The sequence below is a fragment of the Suncus etruscus genome, chromosome 12 (assembly GCF_024139225.1).
Source record: "Suncus etruscus isolate mSunEtr1 chromosome 12, mSunEtr1.pri.cur, whole genome shotgun sequence".
Lineage (NCBI taxonomy): Eukaryota > Metazoa > Chordata > Mammalia > Eulipotyphla > Soricidae > Suncus > Suncus etruscus.
In genome coordinates, this window is record NC_064859.1 from 66,089,908 (window position 1) to 66,111,355 (window position 21,448).

At 36.3% G+C, this 21,448-nt stretch overlaps 1 protein-coding gene across 1 annotated transcript in view; it reads left to right on the forward strand.

The window, feature by feature from the left end:
• Nucleotides 1-21,448, forward strand: part of SNTG2 (syntrophin gamma 2) — a 329,060-nt gene that overhangs the window by 48,953 nt on the left and 258,659 nt on the right. Inside the window, exons 4-5 of the mRNA XM_049784652.1 lie at nucleotides 16,177-16,233; nucleotides 16,318-16,375. Of these exons, the coding sequence (XP_049640609.1) occupies nucleotides 16,177-16,233; nucleotides 16,318-16,375 (115 nt within the window). The remainder of the gene's footprint in view (nucleotides 1-16,176; nucleotides 16,234-16,317; nucleotides 16,376-21,448) is intronic.

Sequence of the window (21,448 nt, forward strand, 5' to 3'; positions counted from 1 at the left end):
AGGGCACAGCTGTTTTTAGAATACGAATCAGAACACCTTACGGGGATCTCAAACATCACAATTTTCATTGCAAGCATAGTTTTGACTGTTTCTATGTTAACCTCCACCAGAGGACCTGACCAAGAACAATTATTTCCCATTATAAATTATTATAAAGAACAGGAGTGGAGAATCTAATCATTCCATGGATAATCATCAGAAGAAATTAGTAAGAATTTTACATCTTGCTGAATCTTGAGTCCCTTTGTGGATCCTGGGAGATGAAAATGTAATGGTCAGTTTCAGTTCAACACGTATGTACTGTGTACAAAATGTAGGCATTAAAGTCAAATAGAAATTGACTTATCTATGGGGCCCCAAGATCTAATAATATCTTGTTAGCATCTTTGATGCTAGTATAATATGGCAGTACTTTTCTGAGTATGTTACAAAAGCCACTCACTGCAATTCCGAGCAGTATTTGTGCAGTAAATTTATCCTGAGCACTCTCACAAGCAAATAGATATAAGGCACCAAGTTAGCTCTCTGTCTGTCAGCCCTTGCATACCATTGTGTTTGTTATCACCATTGACAAAAATCCTGCCCTATATCAAACTGTCTGAAACAACTTTAGATACTAAAGTCACATATATATTTCAGGTTGCTGTTTTGATTCTTAAGATATTTTTTCTTAATAACACTATTTTAATCATTTTAAGTCTTATTCTCTTTTGGAAGGCTATACTGGCTTCAAAATCATCATTTTTACAATTCCTCACATTTTCCATAGCTGAGCCTACAATGAAATTAGTTTTTCTTTGAAACCTAATGTCCAGTTGGCAGTGAGCTCCCCGGTTTCACTGTTGTCCTACAGCACCCTTTAGAACTCAAGGTATTCCTTTTCTGTTTTATTGAATCTTCTGGAATAAAAAGACAAGAGTAAAAATAATCAGGCACCAAAAATATAAAGCTACAATATCAGGTCATGATTGTTGTGACCTTTTTTTTTAAATTTGGTTTTGTTTGGTGGCATCCCTGGAGGTATTCAAGGCTTACTCTTGGCTCTACACTCACAGGTCACTCTACTGACTCCTGCAAAGCAAATACCTATGCACGATACTATATACCCATACCCTGATTGATGTTGCTTTTATCACAAAAGAAAAATTAAAACTATATTTACTCCTAAGAAATAAGACAATAAATTTTTATAAATATGCTGAATCAGCATCAGGATATAGAACTTGATCACTCATTTTCACTATCCCTTAAGAGCAACATGACATTTAACAAAGACAATATATGTTTGGAAGATTGACAGATGTAGCTTTTTCTAAGTTTTGTTTACATTGGTTAGGATTTGAAAATGCTCACTGTACGATATACCGTATTCTTCATAACATTATATTTTGGCTGGGGGTTAGAATTATTGCATTGGATGGATTGGCAGGATTAACATCATCAAAATGGCAATACTCCCCAAGGCATTATACAGATTCAACGCTATCCCTCTAAAGATACCCATGACATTCTTCAAAGAAGTGGATCAGGCACTTTGAAATTTGTTTGGAACAATAAACACCCTAGAATAGCTAAAGCAATCATTGGGAAAAAGAATATGGGAGGAATTACTTTCCCCAACTTTAAACTTTACTACAAAGCAATAGTTATCAAAACAGCATGGTATTGGAATAAGGACAGACCCTCAGATCAGTGGAATAGGCTTGAATACTCAGAAAATGTTCCCCAGACATACAATCACCTAATTTTTGATAAAGGAGCAGGAAATCCTAAATGGAGCAAAGAAAGCCTCTTCAACAAGTGGTGTTGGCACAACTGGCTAGCCACTTGCAAAAAATTAAACTTAGACCCCCAGCTAACATCATGTACGAAGGTAAAATCCAAATGGATTAAAGACCTCGATATCAGACCCCAAACCATAAGATATATAGAACAACACATAGGCAAAACTCTCCAGGACATTGAGACTACAGGCATCTTCAAGGAGGAAACTGCACTCTCCAAGCAAGTGAAAGCAGAGATTAACAGATGGGAATATATTAAGTTGAGAAGCTTCTGCACCTCAAAGGAAATAGTGCCCAGGATACAAGAGCCACCCACTGAGTGGGAGAAACTATTCACCCAATACCCATCAGATAAGGGGCTAATCTCTAAAATATACAAGGCACTGACAGAAATTTACAAGAAAAAAAATCTAATCCCATCAAAAAATGGGGAGAAGAAATGAACAGACACTTTGACAAAGAAGAAATACAAATGGCCAAAAGACACATGAAAAAATGCTCCACATCACTAATCATCAGGGAGATGCAAATCAACACAACAATGAGATACCACCTCACACCACAGAGAATGGCACACATCACAAAGAATGAGAACAAACAGTGCTGGCGGGGATGTGGAGAGAAAGGAACCCTTATCCACTGCTGGTGGGAATGCCGTCTAGTTCAACCTTTATGGAAAGCAATATGGAGATTCCTCCAAAAACTGGAAATCGAGCTCCCATATGATCCAGCTATACCACTCCTAGGAATATACCCTAGGAACACAAAAATACAATACAAAAATCCCTTCCTTACACCTATATTCATTGCAGCACTATTTACCATAGCAAGTCTCTGGAAACAACCAAGATGCCCTTCAACAGACAAATGGCTAAAGAAACTGTGGTACATATACACAATGGAATATTATGCAGCTGTCAGGAGAGATGAAGTCATGAAATTTTTCTATACATGGATGTACACAGAATCTATTATGTTGAGTGAAATAAGTCAGAGATTGAGAGAGAAAAATGCAGAATGGTCTCACTCATCTATGGGTTTTAAGAAAAATGAAAGACATTCTTGCAATAATAAATTTCAGACACAAAGGAGAAAAGAGCTGGAAGTTCCAGCTCACCTCAGGAAGCTCACCACAAAGAGTGATGAGTTTAGTTAGAGAAATAACTACATTTTGAACTGTCCTAATATTGAGAATGTATGAGGGAAATGCAGAGCCTGTTTAGAGTACAGGCAGGGGTCGGGTGGGGAGGAGGGAGATTTGGGACATGGGTGATGGGAATGTTGCACTGGTGATGGGCGGTGTTCCTTTTATGACTGAAACCCAAACACAATCATGTATGTAATCAAGGTGTTTAAATAAAAAAAAGAATTATTGCATTGGACACTTATATCTGATGAGAAAAAATAATCTCTATGATATATTTGATATTTTTTCATGAACAATTTTCACTTTGATTGTATTTTAGAAAATTCCATATATTTATTTTAATACTTAGGAAATTAAGATACAGGAATGGCACATTATTGGAATAAGTTCAAAGATAATTATTATGGTAGTTTGCAGTTATTGCTCTGCTGATTTAAAATGTAAGAGATACATCTGAAAAGTTTTTGAAGATAGCAAAAAGCAGTAAAATATGCAGAATGTTCAATGAAGCATCCGTAGTATTGAACAAAGAAAATAGTGATGGTTGTTAAAATAGTTCCATTTAAATGAGACATTCACTGACTAAAACAAATGTTTGTCAACCAATATACTGGATAAGTTGTTTACAAGTAGACATCAGGATATTGCCAGGACTGAACCAGGTGAGACATGAGAGCTTCTCTCTTGCAAGGAGAAGGAAATGCCAAATGTAGCATCATTAGTGACCTCAGAAAGGGATGCACTCAGGATGCTTTACAACTTCAGCTTAACAATGATGTTTAACAGCTCATTGACTACAAAACAAGAGGGATAAAAACAATTTGATGTCTCCTGAGAACTTCTGACCCCAAATTTATCCTTATTTGTATTTGATGTTTGGATTTATGTTTAATGTGTGACATGGAAAGCTTCAAGCTAAATATATAGCTGAATACAGGTCACTTTGAAGCCAGCCCTCAAATCCATGCAGGAACAAAATATAATATCCTGGATTAATACTTAAGTACATAACCTTAGATGATTACCACGTATGAAGTTCAGAGGGACTCATGTGACGCTAACAAAAATGAAAAACAGCAGGAAGAAAATCTCTATAAGTGAGTGACAACAGAACTAAGACAATTGTAGCAATTGATCCACAGCGACCAGTTCTAAAATGATATGGTTCACTACATCAAACTTAGACATTTATTATGTTTGAAGCATAAAATAAGTTGCAAAAAGTAGGTCAAGGAAGGGGGGATTGTAAAACATGATCCAGAAGATGGGAAACCAAATCCTTACATATTATCTAGAAATAAAAATAACAGATGAAATCAGCCTCAACATACCAGTTAAATAACATTGTTAGAAGCCCAAATTATGAGCTATAAATAAATTTGAAGATTTACAAGAAGCACCCTAGCTGAAAAAGATAAAAGAGCAGGATACTAAAGTTGCTAGTCCCTGAGATGCATAGAAAGTATGGAGTCAAATGCAGGTTTTGGACAGAAGGATACTAATTTTATGTAATAGATGAAAGAATTCTTGGGGTTGGGAACTTAACAGCTTCCAAGAGAAAGGAACGAAAAGAAACTCAATTTCTTTCCTCCTGATATTCTCTGATTATGTGATTGAGATCACACTGACTTACAGAAGAGTGGATATATTTGCTCTACTTTTCTGGAAAAGTTTGTGGAGTGCTTAGCTTTGTGTCTTCCTCATGGGAAAGTTTTATCTGGCCAATATAAATCTATATAGTGACATTAAATAGTAATAATTAGCTCCAAAATATTTGACTGTCTCTGCATTCAAGGTACAGCAGATGCTGACTCTAAACACTCTTAGGACTTTATTTTTTTGGGGGAAGCACACCCTGTGACACTCAAGGATTAATTCTGGCTATGTCCTCAGAAATGGTTCCTGGCTTGGGGGACTATATGGGATGCAGGGGGATCAAAAAGCAGTCCATCCTAGGCTAGTACTGGCAAGGCAGATGCCTTACTGCTCTGTGCCACCACTCCAACCCCTCTCATGACTTTAGAGCTTCCTCTCTCCTATATTTATAGATCAAGTCATGTTGTATTGATACTGGAGATAGTCATTTATTGTCTTGGCTAATCTTTTAGATTGTGTATCTTTAAGAATCTAAGACCATAATTTCCTTTGTCTTTATTTTGTCTGTTGGCAGTTGTGCAAATGAATTAATGGTTACAGAAAAAAATATAGCTTTTAGAACTTACAAATTATGCCATGATATAACCTCCAGAAATTGAATTAGTCTCATAGCAATGAATTTTGGAGAGGCATTTACTAAATGCTTCAGGTATATAATAGAGTCACTAACCTGATGCACTCAATTTTAGGAATTAAATGTATTGCCTTCATGAAGAGTTATGTGATGAATATCAGCAAACTGATATTTTAGTTTGAATTAAGGAATTATACTGGATTGAGCTCTCCAAGACAGATGAAGTTGTTACAATAAAATTTGCCCGACTAGTGAATTTTTCAATAAATTATATATGATATGCAGTTTACACATTTCTGTAATTTTTGTTTCTGATAAATGATTCATTATTCTTTTATCACTCAAATCTGTAGTCCTTGTGTGAATTCCATTCACTTCCCACTTGTTTGGTGCCATAAAATGGAAATAAATTTTATTTCTCCATTTCTTATTTTGTATTCTTATCCATATATTTACTATCTTGTCTTCCTAACACATAGAACATATTTCTTTAAGATATTTTACCATTAATCTACAATCTAAACAACCAATATATAACAACAATACTTTTTTAAAAATTCTATTTTATTGAAACCATTGTGATGTTCAAAGTTCTTCATAGTTGGATTTCAGACATACAGTGCATCAGGGCCAGTCCTACCATCAGTGTTGACCTCCCTCCACCAATGTTCCAAGAGTGCATCCTATACCACAACCCTTTCCACCTGGCCTGCCAGTATTACAGGCCCATTTTAAGTTTAGATTGTTAAAGTTTGGATCTCTTGATTCCATTGTTGTTGACTTTGAATTAGATATTTTGTTCTGTCGTTTATTATCTCCACCAATGCACCTGAGACTATTCGGCCCGTGAACCTCATCTTTTATTTCCCCCCCTTCTTAGTTTTATAGAAAAATGTAGAAATATGAGGTAAAACAAAGTAATTTGTGTCCCAAGGTTTTTGAAAAAGGCAGGAGCCCCTATCTAAAAGATAAAAAACAGGTGGCAGTTTTTTTTCATGGACCAGCAAAAATTGAGGAAAATAGAAAAAACCTTTGACTTAAAAGCAGGGTGTCCCTACCCATGAAGCATCCTGCCATAGGACAAACTTCAGGCTTCAAACATCCAAGATGTCTAACTTCAAAGTCTTTCTTCATAGTCCAGAAAAAGGTTTCCTCAATCACAGTTGTCACAGTCAGGTTTCAGTAATTAGAAATCTTGGTTGTTGCACAGATCCTATTTCTAAGTCAGGGTGTCATGAAGCATCTTCTGGTTTCATCTCACCATTAGGTGGTGAGGCAGGGAAACCTGCCTGAAGACAATACTTACATGTTAATTGATAGTTATTTACTCATCATTATATATTTCATATTCTTAATACATGTTTATTAAAAGATATGTGGTAGTTTTTTTTGACTTTTCTATTCCCCTAAGATCCCAAATTTATCTATTTTTAGTTGCTGAAAATATTTCTGGGTAACTACTCATGTGAATACCAACTCACTTGTTTTATTTTCTAAAAAATTTTAGATTTCTCCATTCTACTGTGAATTACATACCTTATTCTTGAAGAGGGAAGCTAAAATAGGTCTATTTGATGAGGGTTCACTAAATGGCTGACCCTTTCCTCCAATAAGCTCATTGGGCAAATGCTGTTATTTGTCAAGTACAATACTGACTGATGATTGGCTGTTCTTCCAAGCTACAAAACAAGAATAAACCATTTGGTCTCTGAGATTCCATCTTCCACAATCATTTCACCATGTAAAGAACATTATATAGTCTCTATGACTGATTCATACATTTTTTTCTAGTGTGAATTTTTGACTAATCATAGTACTATTTTTATAAGGAATATCTATATGTTTTTCTATACCTATATCTACATATCTATATATCCTGGGCTGACTTATTGTCTTTCAATTAGAAAAATACCTGCATATGAAAAGCACTATCTTCCATTGTTTCTCATGTATGAGTAATGAGTCAAATTATGACTTATCTGATTTATCTCAAATTTATAATGACCACTTTTCTTTTTTCTTGGGTTCCTAATTTCCCTATACTGTTTCCATAGCAGAGCATGGCGTAGTGGGCAAGAAAGATTCTGTACATCAACTAACTCCTGGCAATAGAGTACTAAATTATACGCACATCCTAGGAAACATTTGTGTAATGGTATTGTGTGAAATGGTATAGGAATTGATAGAAACAGAATTTCCCCTCACTTTCAGTCGCAAAACCAGGAAGCTTCTTTGAAAAGATTTCCAAACTAAGTAATAAATATCGTCATTAGCATCATAGCAAGAAATTTCTTGATTTGTAGCAGAGGTTACCTTGCAAATTTCTCCCTTGCCTTTTACCCATCACAATTGAATTACCTAATGAAAACATGATCTGTGGTAGCCATATTATAGTTCACTTTAGTTTAAAAGGAACAGTTGGTTTTGGTTTTTACATGTGCAGGTTTTGAAGAAGTGTGTTATAAAAATTTACATTCAAGCAGGTAAGATTAGATATGATGCTAAAATTTACATCCAATGGATAAAGTGCTTGCCTTGCAGAAGGCTGACCACGGTTCAATCCCCATCATCCCATGTGGTTCCCTGAGTCTTCCAGGAGTGATCTCTGAGCACAACCAGGAATAAACCTTGTGAACCTCCAGGTGTGACCCCCAAAACAAACAAACAAACAAAAATTAACATCAAGATGTAGTTTAATGGTAAAATAATAGTTTATATATGTTAGTGTATGGCATATGCCATGCCTTTATAAGGAAACCAAGTAAAATTATTGAATGACAATTAAATGACAGAAAATATATAATTTAAATGCAAATTTGAATAATTAAAATGATAGAGGGAAAGTTGTTTTATAGAATTTGTTAAACACTTGCAATACTATTTTCTCTAACAATAAATTTTAAAGCACAAAAATGTTGAAAAGTAATTAGGCAGAATGAAAGGTATTATTATTCATAAATTTTACGTGCCATGCCAACATACTTGTTTTTTTTTCTATCTATCTATCAATCTATCAATCAATCAATCTATCTATCATCTATCTATCTATATATCTATCTGTCTGTCTGTCTGTCTGCCTGTCTGTCTGCCTGTCTGCCTGCCTGCCTGCCTGTCTGTCTGTCTGTCTGTCTTGGTTTTTAGCTACACCCGGTGACACTCAGGGGTCACTTCTGGCTATATTCTCAGAAATTGCTCCTGGCTTGGGGGACCATATGGGATGCTGGGGAATTGAGCTGCCACCTGTCCTAGGCTAGCGTGCACAAGACAGTTGCCTTACCATGTGCACCACCACTCCAGCCCCTATATTTATACTTTTAAGGAACAAAATATATAGACATTGACAAAGTTTACTATACTGTTATTAGTGTGTATTTTTCTATTTAAGCTTTTAAATTCTTACTTTACATAGATATTTTTATGACTGACCATGTGCATCTCAAATTTGCAGTCAAGCAACATTGCATCTTTTCAAATATATTATATTTTTGTGTATCTAGGATACCAAAAGATATAGTCTGATATGTGAAGTTGCATTCAAATCTATTAGACTAATAATCATAAAAAATTGTTATATGTGGGGCCAGAGCAATAGCACAGCAATAGGACATTTGCCTTGCACCTGGGAAAAACCTGGGTTTGATTCTGGCATCCATATGATACCCTGAGCATGCTAGGAAGATTTCTGAGCACAGAGCCAGTAGTAACCCCTGACCACTACTGGGTGTGGCCCCAAAACAAACCAAAAATATAGAAAATTGTTACATGTGTAATGCAGAATTGATTGATACCTTCTTGCACTTTGGATATGTTATTTAGGAAAAATATGAATTTTAAATATTACAAACATTATTTTAGTAGCCTTTACTTTTGGATTATTCATCAGTTCTTTCAAAATTCATTTCCCTAGAAAGATAGAGAAGAAAAACGCCTGCCACAGAGGCAGGCAAGAGGATAGACTGAGGGGGGGCAGGAGGGAAACTGAGGATATTGGTGGTACAAAATGTGTAGGGCATTGTATAACTGAAAATCAGTCATGAACAGCTTTGTAATGGTGATTCTATTAAAATGTTTTTTAAAATATAGTAAAATGGTAAAGACGAATGAAAAAATTTATTTCTCTTTAATGTATGGTGAATTTTATTTGTCAAGATTTTAGCAATGCAGCGAAAGAATAGCAAGATATGTGTCTAGTTTCTTATAAGCTTTGCTTGAATAATTTTCAACATCTCTAAAGGTTGGAGGTAATCCAATAGCCAGGTGTTTTAACAGTCAATTAAGACAGGAAGCCTAAAACCAATGTTCAGTTTCTAATCACTGACTGATATCTCAAGTTAAAGTGATGGAAATGCAGACTCTGTATCCTTACTTTCTCAAATGGTTGTCTTGGTGAAGGCCATGTGGCTAACATTGAAGTGAGCTCTTCTCACCTCCTCCACCAGGGACCTAGAAACAGTATTGAGGAAGAGTGAGAGCTAAGTGTAGAAAAAGGCTGAGTGCTGGTTGCTGAGTCAAGGGACAGAGTCTCCTCAAGTTTCTCTTTACACACTTCATTCAGAGCCCTATGGAGGGGCCCTGAATGAGAGGCCTGAATTTGGTATGCAAATGTGCAGGGCATAGCTAAACTTGAGTCTTTGCCTTCTTACCTGCCAGTGCTCATGTGCTTTGTGGTTGGGCCTGAGAAATCATGTAGACTAGAGTGTTAAACTAGAGTTGGATTCTAACTCTTTAAGGGTTTAAAGTATTACAGAAATAATTTGTATTTAAAAATTTCCAACAAGCATAATTTTGAAACGTTAAGTGTAGTATATTGATTCTTAAATCTTTCTAACAGATTTTATTTAATCCCAAATTGAACAAAATGCACAATGTTCTCAAAATAATTTATTATTTAAAATGACAATATTAATATATTGAGGTATAATTTATTTAGTTAAAGTGATAAATCCATAGTTTTCATTAGGTGAAGGACATTATGGTTAAATGGATTATTTTTAAAGAGTGGAGGAAGAGAACAAGCCCTCTTCCCTATTCTAAAATATGTTTTCCAATGTGTTTGCTGACTATAGAAAATTTCCAACAGTACCCTAAAAATATGTCTAGTGATTTGTCTTTCTCCTCTTCCCTGATGCTCCCAACATTAAAGTACATGACACATTGATTTCTGAGAAAAAAGGTTGACTTTTTTTTTAAAAAAGACTTTTAAAAGTCTTTTTTGTCTTTTGAAATAAAATGCTCCAGACAATTCTTCTAGAATGCTAACTTACGATTTTTTTTCCTTGCTTGTATCATGAGAGCATAGACTCATATCTCTGTATGTCTCTGCAGTGATCTGCAGATCAGTTCTCCTTCCCTCCTCATTTTCCTTTGCTCAAGAATAGTGGTATGGAGGGTCTGGAAGGAGCAGCATTGTGCAGGGAGGAGGGAATAGCTGGAGGAGAGGACTTACTGAGAATGCTAACCATTGGGAAGGGTACAGGTCTGGTAGCTCAATGGTCACACTTAATTTTATAACTGACAAAATTGTTCTTTTTGGAAATTGCAGTATTCATATCTGAACATCAGTTGGCAGCTGTAACAAACTTAAATTTAGTAATATAAAGCTCACTGTTGAAGTCAAAACTATAAAAGGTATGGCTCAAGTGCTAATTTCATGCAGCAATAACAGTGTTTTAGCAGACGGGCCTAACAAAGCTAACTTTAAAATATCCCAAAGTCGCTTATTTTCATAAGGGTTGAAGATTATCTGTCTTAGAAAACAGTTCAATCTCAAAATAGTTTTAGGCAAGATAATGTAGTCAGAGCTGAGTCTTATTGTAATAATGCCAGCTAGCAAGATATGAACATGAACTCAATGTCAAAACATAGTTTGGATTAAATGATAAAGTGGAGAAGAATGCTTTCTAAAAGACCTTATCTCCTGGGTTTGAGATTAAAATAAAAAAACAGGTTTGAATTTGAAAAGAATGTGTTGATAGTTACCTTATGCTCCAATAGTCCTATTATTCATTTGATTGTATTCTGAAACCTTGACTGTGTTTGTGAGAGTAAAGCACCGCCTGAGAAGATGGTCTTCATAGATTCTCTTATAACTGAGACTTGTCAAATGACCACTGGTCATTTAATCATCTGGGAAGCTGACTCTTGTGTGCTGAGTAATCTAATTAAAGAATGACTTGTTTGCATGAATTAGAACAGCCTATTGATAGCAGTTATGTCTACATCTTTATTTGTGGAAGAGCCATGATAAAGTTTTACCCAGGGCTTTCCAGTAAGATGGTATTTGTAGCTCAGGTCTTGGGCCACAAAATCAGTATACAGAATAAGAGGACATAATAGGGCTATAAAGTAAAAGGACATTCAAAGCTTCACAGGACTTTATTTTTATTGTATAATTTCTTATCATTTATGTATTACAAATCTTATTTTTAAAATAAAGTACTTGTATGTAACCAAGCTAAAATAATTTTAGCACCTAATTCCATAATCATTTATGAATAACAGTTTTGAGTCCTGAAATCCTTGATGCCAAATGAAGAAATCGAAAGGCTCGATAAAGAGGAATAATATCCAAAGACAATAGAAACAAGAGCCAGGAGGACCAGTTAATACGAGATTTGCCACAAATGTCATAGGAGTGTAGTCAGGGCAGAGAAGGGACCTCTAGGACAATGATAGTTGTAAATGATCACTCAGATCAAGAACTGATTGCTGAAAGGAGATAAAGTGGTAACATGATACTCCTTCAGTAAGAACAATATTGTAAACCACAGTGTTAACATGAGAGAGAGTGAGGAAAGTGAGAGAGAGAGAGGAAGAGAGAGAGAGAGAGAGAGAGAGAGAGAGAGAGAGAGAGAGAGAGAGAAAGAGAGAGAGAGAATGTTTGTTACAAAAGCAAGCTGAGGGGATGGCAGGAAGGAGACTGGGAATGGTGGTGGCAAGAAAAATGCACTCATAAAGGATGTTGTACATTGCATGACTGAAACTATCATAAATAACCTCTTAACTGTATTTCATGGTGATTCAATTATAAAAATTCTTTATATAATATTCAATTATATAAGTATAATATATAAAATATATTTTATATAATAAATATATAATATAATTTTATAATTATAATTACAATATAATAAAATATATAAATATATTATAAAGTATAATATTCAATTATATAAATTTTATATATATATATATATATATATAAGAATCCCTTCTCTGCCTGCCCCAGATAGTACTAAATGCTCATATTTCTTTTGTTTGTTCATTTATTTTTGGTCTATACCCAGGGGTGTTTAGGTCTTACTCCTGGCTGGTTCTCAGGAATCACTCCAGGCAGGTTCAGTGGATTGAACCCATGTTGACTGCCTGCAAGGCAAATGCCTTACTTGCTGTACTTTTGCTCCAATCTCATCCAAATTTTTAAAAAATGAGTCTCAGTGGCTCACAGCATAGTTTGCCATAATTATTTGACCTTGATTTCTGCTTTTGTCAGGTCATTCTGCCACTCAGAATTCCACAGACTGGGACTTAAACATTTATTTTTTCTTTATATGGAAGCACGAAGTCCAAGGTCAAGGTGCCATTAAGAGTTGTTTTCTGATGTGCTTAGAAGCCCCTTTCTAAAAGTTTTCTCGTCTCTTGGTCCTCTAGAATCTTTCCTGTTTGAGTACTGAGAAAGCTGATCGATCCCTCCCTTAGAAGTACACCAGAATGTACATTCAGGCCCGTGTAATAACCTCCCTGATTTCAATAATTCCTTAACTCCCATCTACAGATTCTGTAATCGGAGGAATTGGGGCATCAACATAGGAAATATGGGATACAGGTCAATCTAGAGCAACTGCCTCAGCTGAACACACACCATAAATTTCCTTTTCTAGATGCAGAAACTCAGTTTTGGTTTTCTATGGAAGGGGATTTGGGCCACACCCAGTGGTTTTGATGGCTTATTCCTAGTTTCTGGAATTATTTCTGGAATTATTCCTAGTCTCCTACTATCTCAGGTAGTTCTCATCTGGTGGTACTCAGAGGATTGATGTGCGACTACAGGGATTTACCCTGGAGTTAAAGAGAGTATATTCAAGAAAAAGGCCTTACTCTTTAGCCCCAGAAATTCAATTCTGTAGGGATTTCAATCACTATCCAATTTGCTTAGAAAAGAAATATATTTTATTGCAGTTATTTGAATCAATTTTATATTGCTTAAACAAGAAGAACAGATAATGAGTTCTTCAAATTTAGCTTAACACATATTGAAGATTTTCATGATATAATCTTTATTTTCCTCTTAGTTTTAGGAATGTTAGTCCAGATATTAGGTGCATATTGATTTATTCTGCCAGGGTGATAATTTCTTTCTATTTTTGTTTTATTTGTGTGTGTGTGAGTGTGTGTGTGTGTATGTGTGTGTGTGTGTGTGTGTGTGTGTGTGTGTGTGCACCTGCGTGTGTGCTTTTCGGTCACATCTGGCTTTAATCAGGGTTTACTTTGGCTCTGTACTCAAAGATTACTCCTGGTGGGCTTAGAGGTCCCTGTATGATACTTGAGTCAGCTGTGTGCAAGGAAAAAGCCTTACTTGCTGTACTCTGCTCCAGCCCAGGCATCATTTCTTGCTATTGCTTTTAAACCATCTGATTTTAGGAAGCTTGCTTCAATGGGTGGAAGGGGATGAGAATAGTGAAGGGACCACTACCTGAATGATAGAGGGAAGTATTCAATTCAGATGAGAATTGAGTGATGAAAGGAGAAAAGTTATATGCATGATATGCTTTCAGTAACTGTATTGTAACCACAGTGTCTTCAAGGAAAAAAGATAAAAAGAGGAAAGTAACTGCCATAAAGGCAGGCCTGGTGGTTGGGAGGGAAGCTGAAGATATTGGTGGAGAGAAGGGGACACTAGTGAAGGGATTGGTGTTGGAAAATTGTACACCTGAAACTCAACCATTAAAAATCTTTGTAATTTGGTAGTTCATGGTGATTCAGTAGATTAAAAAGAATCTTCTGAGACCAAGACATAAATAAAATGGCAGGGTAAAAATGATAGTTTTTTTCAAAGTCTGTGAAGGCACAAACTGATTTGTTTCTTCTCAGAATAAATCTCTAATTTGTTTTGCTTATTTTCAATGTTATTCAAATGCTTAAATGCTAAAACTGAGAATGTTATTGGATATTCTAAGAAATTTCATGGTAGTAGAGAATTCTGGGTAGTATACTATCTGAAAGTTCTATTTCTAATATTCTGAGACTCAACGAGCATTACTTAAAATCCTAGTGATGCTATTGTGTCTAGTGAAATATGTATTTTTTTCATTCTGCATACCCACCTTGAGCCTACAGGCTCTCCATTGATGACTGAGAGGCTGAGGAAGGGACGTTCTCCTGCTTCCCTGGTTCACCATCCTGTGCATTCTTCTCTCACCTGGGGAATTTCTTTTCTGGTGTGGGTGGGAAATGAGATGCTTTATTAAGAGCTCTCATACCCTCTACAGAAGCTCTACCAGATACCCCAAAGGTAGATTTAAAATTATATTTGCTTCTTCTGTCTTTTGTTATCCATAGATGAAGGTCTGTCTGGTATTTCCAACAAATAGTGTTTGGTTCTGCTAGGAATCCATAATGTACTTGTCATCTAAGTAACTTTGTCACCATGTTCTCTTTGGAATGCAGCCTTGAATATAAAAATGTCAAAATCATGGTTGTGAAGCTGAGTTGTCAGATTGCAGTCATTTCTGTGCATGGTTATATAAATAAGTCATCAGTTAATAAATGTACATTTAAAAAGTTCTAAGTTGTAAAATTGCCATTAAAATTTTGCGTTAATGTTTAAAACAGGTGTTTTTGTTCAAATTATTATTTCTTTGAGTATCTAATGTATTTGTTCTGAGGAATAAAAGTACAAGTAATTTTAAGAGTTCTAGAAAACATTGAAAACATTCTGGGAAGTATTCTCATGATGCCACTCTATTTATCTCTTATTGCTGGCAGGAACCCCTAGGACTACCAGAGGTTTGTGGGGTCCATAAAACAATGGCTTCTCTCTAAAACTGGGTCACATGTCTCTGTCCCTGCTTTGCAGACACATACTCTCTTTGGAGTCATTCAACTTAATGTGCTTCTATTTTCATTTAAAAACCAAAACAGCGCATGTCATTCGTTTTTCCTCTGTTATCAGTTTGATGCTTAAAAACATGCCTTGCTGCCTCTTTTCATCCCATCCCAAATATCTCTATTTCTTGTCATTTCCTGTCCTCTCAGCTGCATCTTGACTTTTAATTTTTCCAATAGTCTAAGCCACAGCCAAACATGCAGTGTGATGATATGACTATGTAAACCAACGTTATGAACACTAATACCAATCTAAACAGATTATCTTAACTATGATATGATACATTTAAAAAAAACTGTTTGGTGAATATATAAGAGATTTGGAAGTTTGATTATTCAGTAGCCACTTATAGGTACATTATCTTTTTATCTATCTTGTATCTATTATTATATATTATCTTTTTATAACCTGATATTTTATAATCAAGCATTAATCAACAGAAATCATAAAAATAACTGAATATTCAATGATAGATTTTATACTTACACATGGACCTAATAGGACTGAATGTAACAAAGAACTATGGCCAAAAATAAAAAGAAAAGAAAAGAAATAGGGGTGAATGAATAAAATAGCATTTAGAATGGAATCAAAGTCACATTCTTGGCTCCAAATTTGCTGACAAGGAACATGTGGGTCATTTATTGAGCCAAAGTGGGTAAAATCAACTGTGGGAAAATCCTTGCATGTCCTTTAAATAATGTGTGTACAAGGGCCTAGTCTTCATTTTCATATAGCACAGGTTGAAGATAATAGAATTACATCAGTACTATTGTCATTAAGTTGTGAAACCTTCACCATCTATATTAACACTTTAGTTTAAATGAAGATGTTACATGTACTTTATGCATTTTCTTTGTGACAGTGCATTTTAACCTAAACTTGGTTTGTTTTCTGAAATTTTTTAAAGCACAGAACTGTTACACTTCGCAGACAACCTGTTGGCGGCTTGGGCCTAAGTATAAAGGTACGTGCTTGTGATTTTTATCCCTGTTTACCAGATGGTTCTTTCAGTGTTGATGGTAAAAGCTTTCCTTCTGCTGTCTTTCAGGGAGGCGCTGAGCATGGAGTTCCTGTTGTCTTGTCAAAGATTTTCAAAGACCATGCAGGTACCTTAACCAATGGTTTAAGTGTGCAACACAACAGTTTGTAAGATAGAAACTTACCTAAATTGATAGAAATTATCTCAACAATTATTTTGCTTGGCTATTTATGTTGCTATGTTATTTTTGTACTTAATTTCTTAGTGCATCCTGTTAAAACACTGTCTTGCATTCCCACTGACCCTTCAAGCCCTTAAGAGAGCTACTGATTTATGGTGAATCTAAAGAGAAATGTAATACAAAGAGACCCACAACTCACAGTTCAAAACTATGAGTGTTCTTGAATATGCTAAGAAGTTAGGAATTCAATAGAGAGAAGGAAATAAGTGATGTTCATTGAGAATTCAGTGAGAAGATTACATTTCACCTTTTAAAATGTCATGAGAATCATGTCTAGAAGAGGATTGTTGGTGGTGCTGCCTTAGGTGTGTTGGCTACATAGGACCTTCATTTCCTGAGAAATAGCTATGTATAGATGGGAAAGTGAGGATGGAGATTCTGGCCAAAGATTTTCAATGTCTAATAAAGGAGGGAGATTTTCTGGCAATTTCTAATAAAAGAGGGAGGTTTTCTGGCAGAATAAAATCACTTTGTTAAATAACATAAAACAGTCCATCTACTTTTGTTTGTTTTGGTTTTGGGACCACTTCCAGCAGTGCTCAGGGATCACTCTTGGCTGTGCTGGGCATTGAACCAAGGTCGGCCTACTTACAAGGCATGCTTGTTAACCCCTGTACTGTGTCTCCTGTTGAGAGCTGTTCCCCTTAACAGGATTTCCACTGTGCACAGCTGGGTTTTCCATCACTGGTTTGTCAGCCTCTCCTCCCTGTTAGTATTCTACTGATTCTACTTAGTCCATTAGCAGGGGTTTATTCTTGAATGTGCTAACTTCTGTGCTAGTCTGTTAGAATGGTGTTGTGGTATATGCTATGTATGAAAATGTGTGTATAATGTAAATGTATGTGTCTGTTTGTCACTGTGGTGTCTTTGGAGTGTGTGGTGTTTTTGTGGACTTACATATCTGTGTGTCTGTGTATCATATGAGTGTTTCTGTCATTTGTCCCTGAACCATTGATTAGAAAGGAAGTAATGAGGAAACTTTGAAAAAAGTGGAAAAAGCAGCGATAGAGTCTCTCATCAACTGCTCTTAGCCTGTGATACGCCGTTCTCTATTGGAACTCCTGCAAGAGTTGATGAAATTAATACATAACAGGATCACACTTTTTCTTCAAACTTTTATTCTCATTTCCCTGATTTTACCTAACCCACGCCCAGCATCAACAGAATAAGTGGCCATTATGAGAGTGTGCTGCATGGAGTGGAGAGGTATGGCCTAGAAGCCCACCTACTCATTCTCTGACATCTGCATGCCTTTTGAACATATGTCTGGCACACCTGCCCCATTAGCCACCCACAACTCACATAGAAATAAGTTGGCAGTGGAGAATGTTGTAATGGAATGAAGGTGCATTTCTCCATGGTAATTTTGACTTCATCTCTGTGTAAAGAGAGATTTTAACAAAATAACCCACCACTACATTTGTATCTCTGTGAAGACTCCTTTATTACCAAAAGAACTTTAAGGAGTAAGCCTAATATTTTCCCATTTGTGAGAGAGGACTGAATGCTTATGCTTTAACCAGTATATCCTTAGCACAGAGGAGCTGAGCTACTAAGGACACTGTTTTCAGGATTAGGAGTGGCTGTGCTGGGCACACATTGATACTATTTCCCTTGGCCACAGAAAAGAATTTCAGTTTTATAAGAAACTAGAGTTTTAATTAGAACCACAGCCAACTTGAAAAGTAAAATTATATACAGTTCTTTGAAGCAAATGATCATTCTCTCCCCATCCCTGAGGTTTTGAAAGCATTTCAAAATAAACATGATTTTGGAAGATGAAGGATTGTTTTTTTTGCATTGTACAAACCAAGTATCATAATTGTGGAACAGAAATATCTCATAGAATCAGTACCTTGGTGCATTTACAGTGAAATTCTACAAGACATAAATCAATTCGTTATTGAATTAGGTGTGTTTAATTACTTCTGCACCAATGTAAGCATCTGGTTGACTGGTTAATAATTGAAGGAAGGGATGCTCAGAAACATTTTTGTTTCTATAATCTTTGTGAGCTTTCACACTTCATTTTCATGTGTATATTCTTTATTTGTGGCTAGGAATATGTCTCAGAAAAAAAGATCAAGGAGTAAGATTTACCAGCATGGGGCTGAAGAGATAACACAGGAGGTAGGGTGATTGCTTTGCCTGTGGCCTCCCCGGGACTAACACAGGTTTGATCCCTGGCATCCCATTTAGTCCCTGGCCTGCCAGGAGCTATTTCTGAATGCTACCGGGTACTGCTCTTATATAACAAAACAAAACAAAAAAATATTTACCATAAGATCTACTAGAAAAAGAAATTGTAGTTATTTACAGAAATAATAAATTTACATACATCAACCATCACAGGAGAATCAGCTATGAAGCTTGCATGTATTACTATGGATGGTGTAGTCAATGATTTGGGAAGAGCATCATTCATTCTCTCTAATCTCTCCAACCATCACATTTTGAAAAAATGAAAAAAAAAAAGCAGTGTTCAGGCTAGGGTGACAAGGTTAGGCACAAAAGAGGAGTCTCAGAAGGAACTGGGGTCCATACTTTTCATTATCTTTCACATCCAAACATGTGATTCATTTGTCTTCTCAAATGGAGATTATTTTCTCCACTGTGAAAGCAACAATAAGTTCAAGTGGTCAACTATCACTGATGGTTATTAAAGCTTATGCCTTTGGTGATCATTTTTCTGTCAGCTTTCTCTCCCCTTTACTCACCTTCCTGCTAATCAAAACCTTCCTTTATCCACTATTATTGATGGTCTCATCTCTGTCCTGTCCTCATCACACTATCTGCCCTCTTTCACTTTTGTCCTGCCAGGATCACCACTGCTTTGTCTATACCTACATTGCTAGACACTAATCTTTGTGGAATTAATGGGCGCAGAGTCCTTGCCCCATTATCTGACTTGCAGCTTTCAAACTAGAATGTGTTTCAGCCACGTGTCCTTATTCCTTCATCAAATGTACATCCTAGACCCAACCTCTTTTCAAAGTTTTAATAAAATGTTCAAGAAACTTGAGCTTTTGAAACCAGGGCTTGGTCTAGCTAAGCATGGGTCCTTAGTGATGGTACAGAGTAAATGGAGGCAGTTAGGTTCTACCTACTGACTCTCAATGTGATTTCCACATGCATCTGGTACAGGAGAAAGACTATGTGGGGCTTCTGCATACAGTGGCTAAACTCTGAGTAGAGGAGACTGTGATGTGACATGACACTAGTAGTTGTATGTCAGTCCATAATTGGAAAGTTGGGATTTATTCAGGAAGTTAAAGCATTCAGGGTAATTGTTGAAACTCAGAATGTGAACTAATCATTGAAGGAACTGCCTGTACTCTGATTCAAGGGAATTGGGACCTTATTAACCCAAAAGGAAAGACAGTGTGTTGAAGAATCCATCTACTTTTTTGCTGTGGGAACTGTGAGTTGAGTTCCCTGGTGTCCATCTGACTGCATTTGGGAATGAGGCACTGCAGAGAAATCAGATCAAAGCAGAACGTAGAATCATTCATGCAGTCACTCATCCACAGATTTATCCAACTGCATTCAACAAATAACTTCTTGGTATAAGTTGCTTTCTGGGCATCTAGCAGTAAGCATTAAAGTGTATGTACAATCACACAAATGAGCAGTGGATAAATATAAAACACACTATCAATGCAACTGCTATTAATAAAATTAAAGAGTGACAGCATATAGTAATAAAGGAGAAATACTATTTTTATAATGTGCTCAATGAAAATATTACAATTGGGGACAATCTGCACTACATAGCATAAGTCATGAAAAAATCTTTTCGTTTGTTTGTTTGTTTTTGGGCCACACCCGTTTGACGCTCAGGGGTTACTCCTGGCTATGTGCTCAGAAATCGCCCCTGGCTTGGGGGGACCATATGGGACGCCGGGGGATCGAACCGCGGTTCGTTCCTTGGCTAGCACTTGTAAGGCAGACATCTTACCTCTAGCGCCACCTTCCCAGCCCCGAGTCATGAAAAAATCTTAATGAGTAGTGTTCTGTACTGGAAGCCAAAGAAAAATGATAGTATTGATACAAGAATGAGTATGCTTGCATCAGGAGCAAGGTGATATGAAAATGAGGTTGGTGGTGTGAATGGCAGCAAACGATGCTTGAGGATGCTTCATTAATTTCGGGCCCAAAAACCCTTGGACACAATATGAAATTGTACTTCTGCGTAAGAAGGACCATTGAGGACTTGTCAGGCGAGGGCGTCAGATGTTTCATATTTATTTTTTGTAATAAATTTTCTTGGCTACTATATGGAAAAGAATAGGAGGCAGGGGATGAGTTACAATATTAGTTTATAGACTGTTTTATGCCCTACATATAATTATTTTAGTGAATTTGGAGTTTAGTGTTTAGATTCATCAAATACTTTGAGCAAAAGTCTCTGGTGTGCTTGACAGATAAGCCTCTTTATGCAAGAAGATGAGTGCATTTATGCTTGAGTTCATGAATTTAGACTAGACAACAGGCAAGCAATGGGAGCATTAAATGAGATAGTTCAGGAGCAGGGTGGGGACTGGAAATTCAGGAACTGGGGAGAATGTAGTCTTGGTGTTTATTTGCTGGGCAGTGGGCTTACGTATGTAGAGTTTATAGGAAAAGCTTAGATAAAAAAATTTTAGATAGAGGCATTTGAACTAATGAAACCATGATGATTTCCTAGGGTTTTAGGTCAATGGAGAAGAATGAGAGGCTGAATCCTGACTTTTTAAAAGAGGGTAAACTGGAAGGAAACAAAAAAGGCAGTAGTGAGTTGAGAGGCTGTTCAATTTATGCCACCTTGATTCTCCTCAGCTTTCTATCTGTTATAAGCATGTGAATAATCTGCAGAGGCATATAAAACAACCCAGACTCTGGTAACATGGTGTAGGTGAGCCCAGAGTCTATGACTTGAGGGTTGCCAGACATCTCAAAGCTCTTGTCTAAAGACAGTGT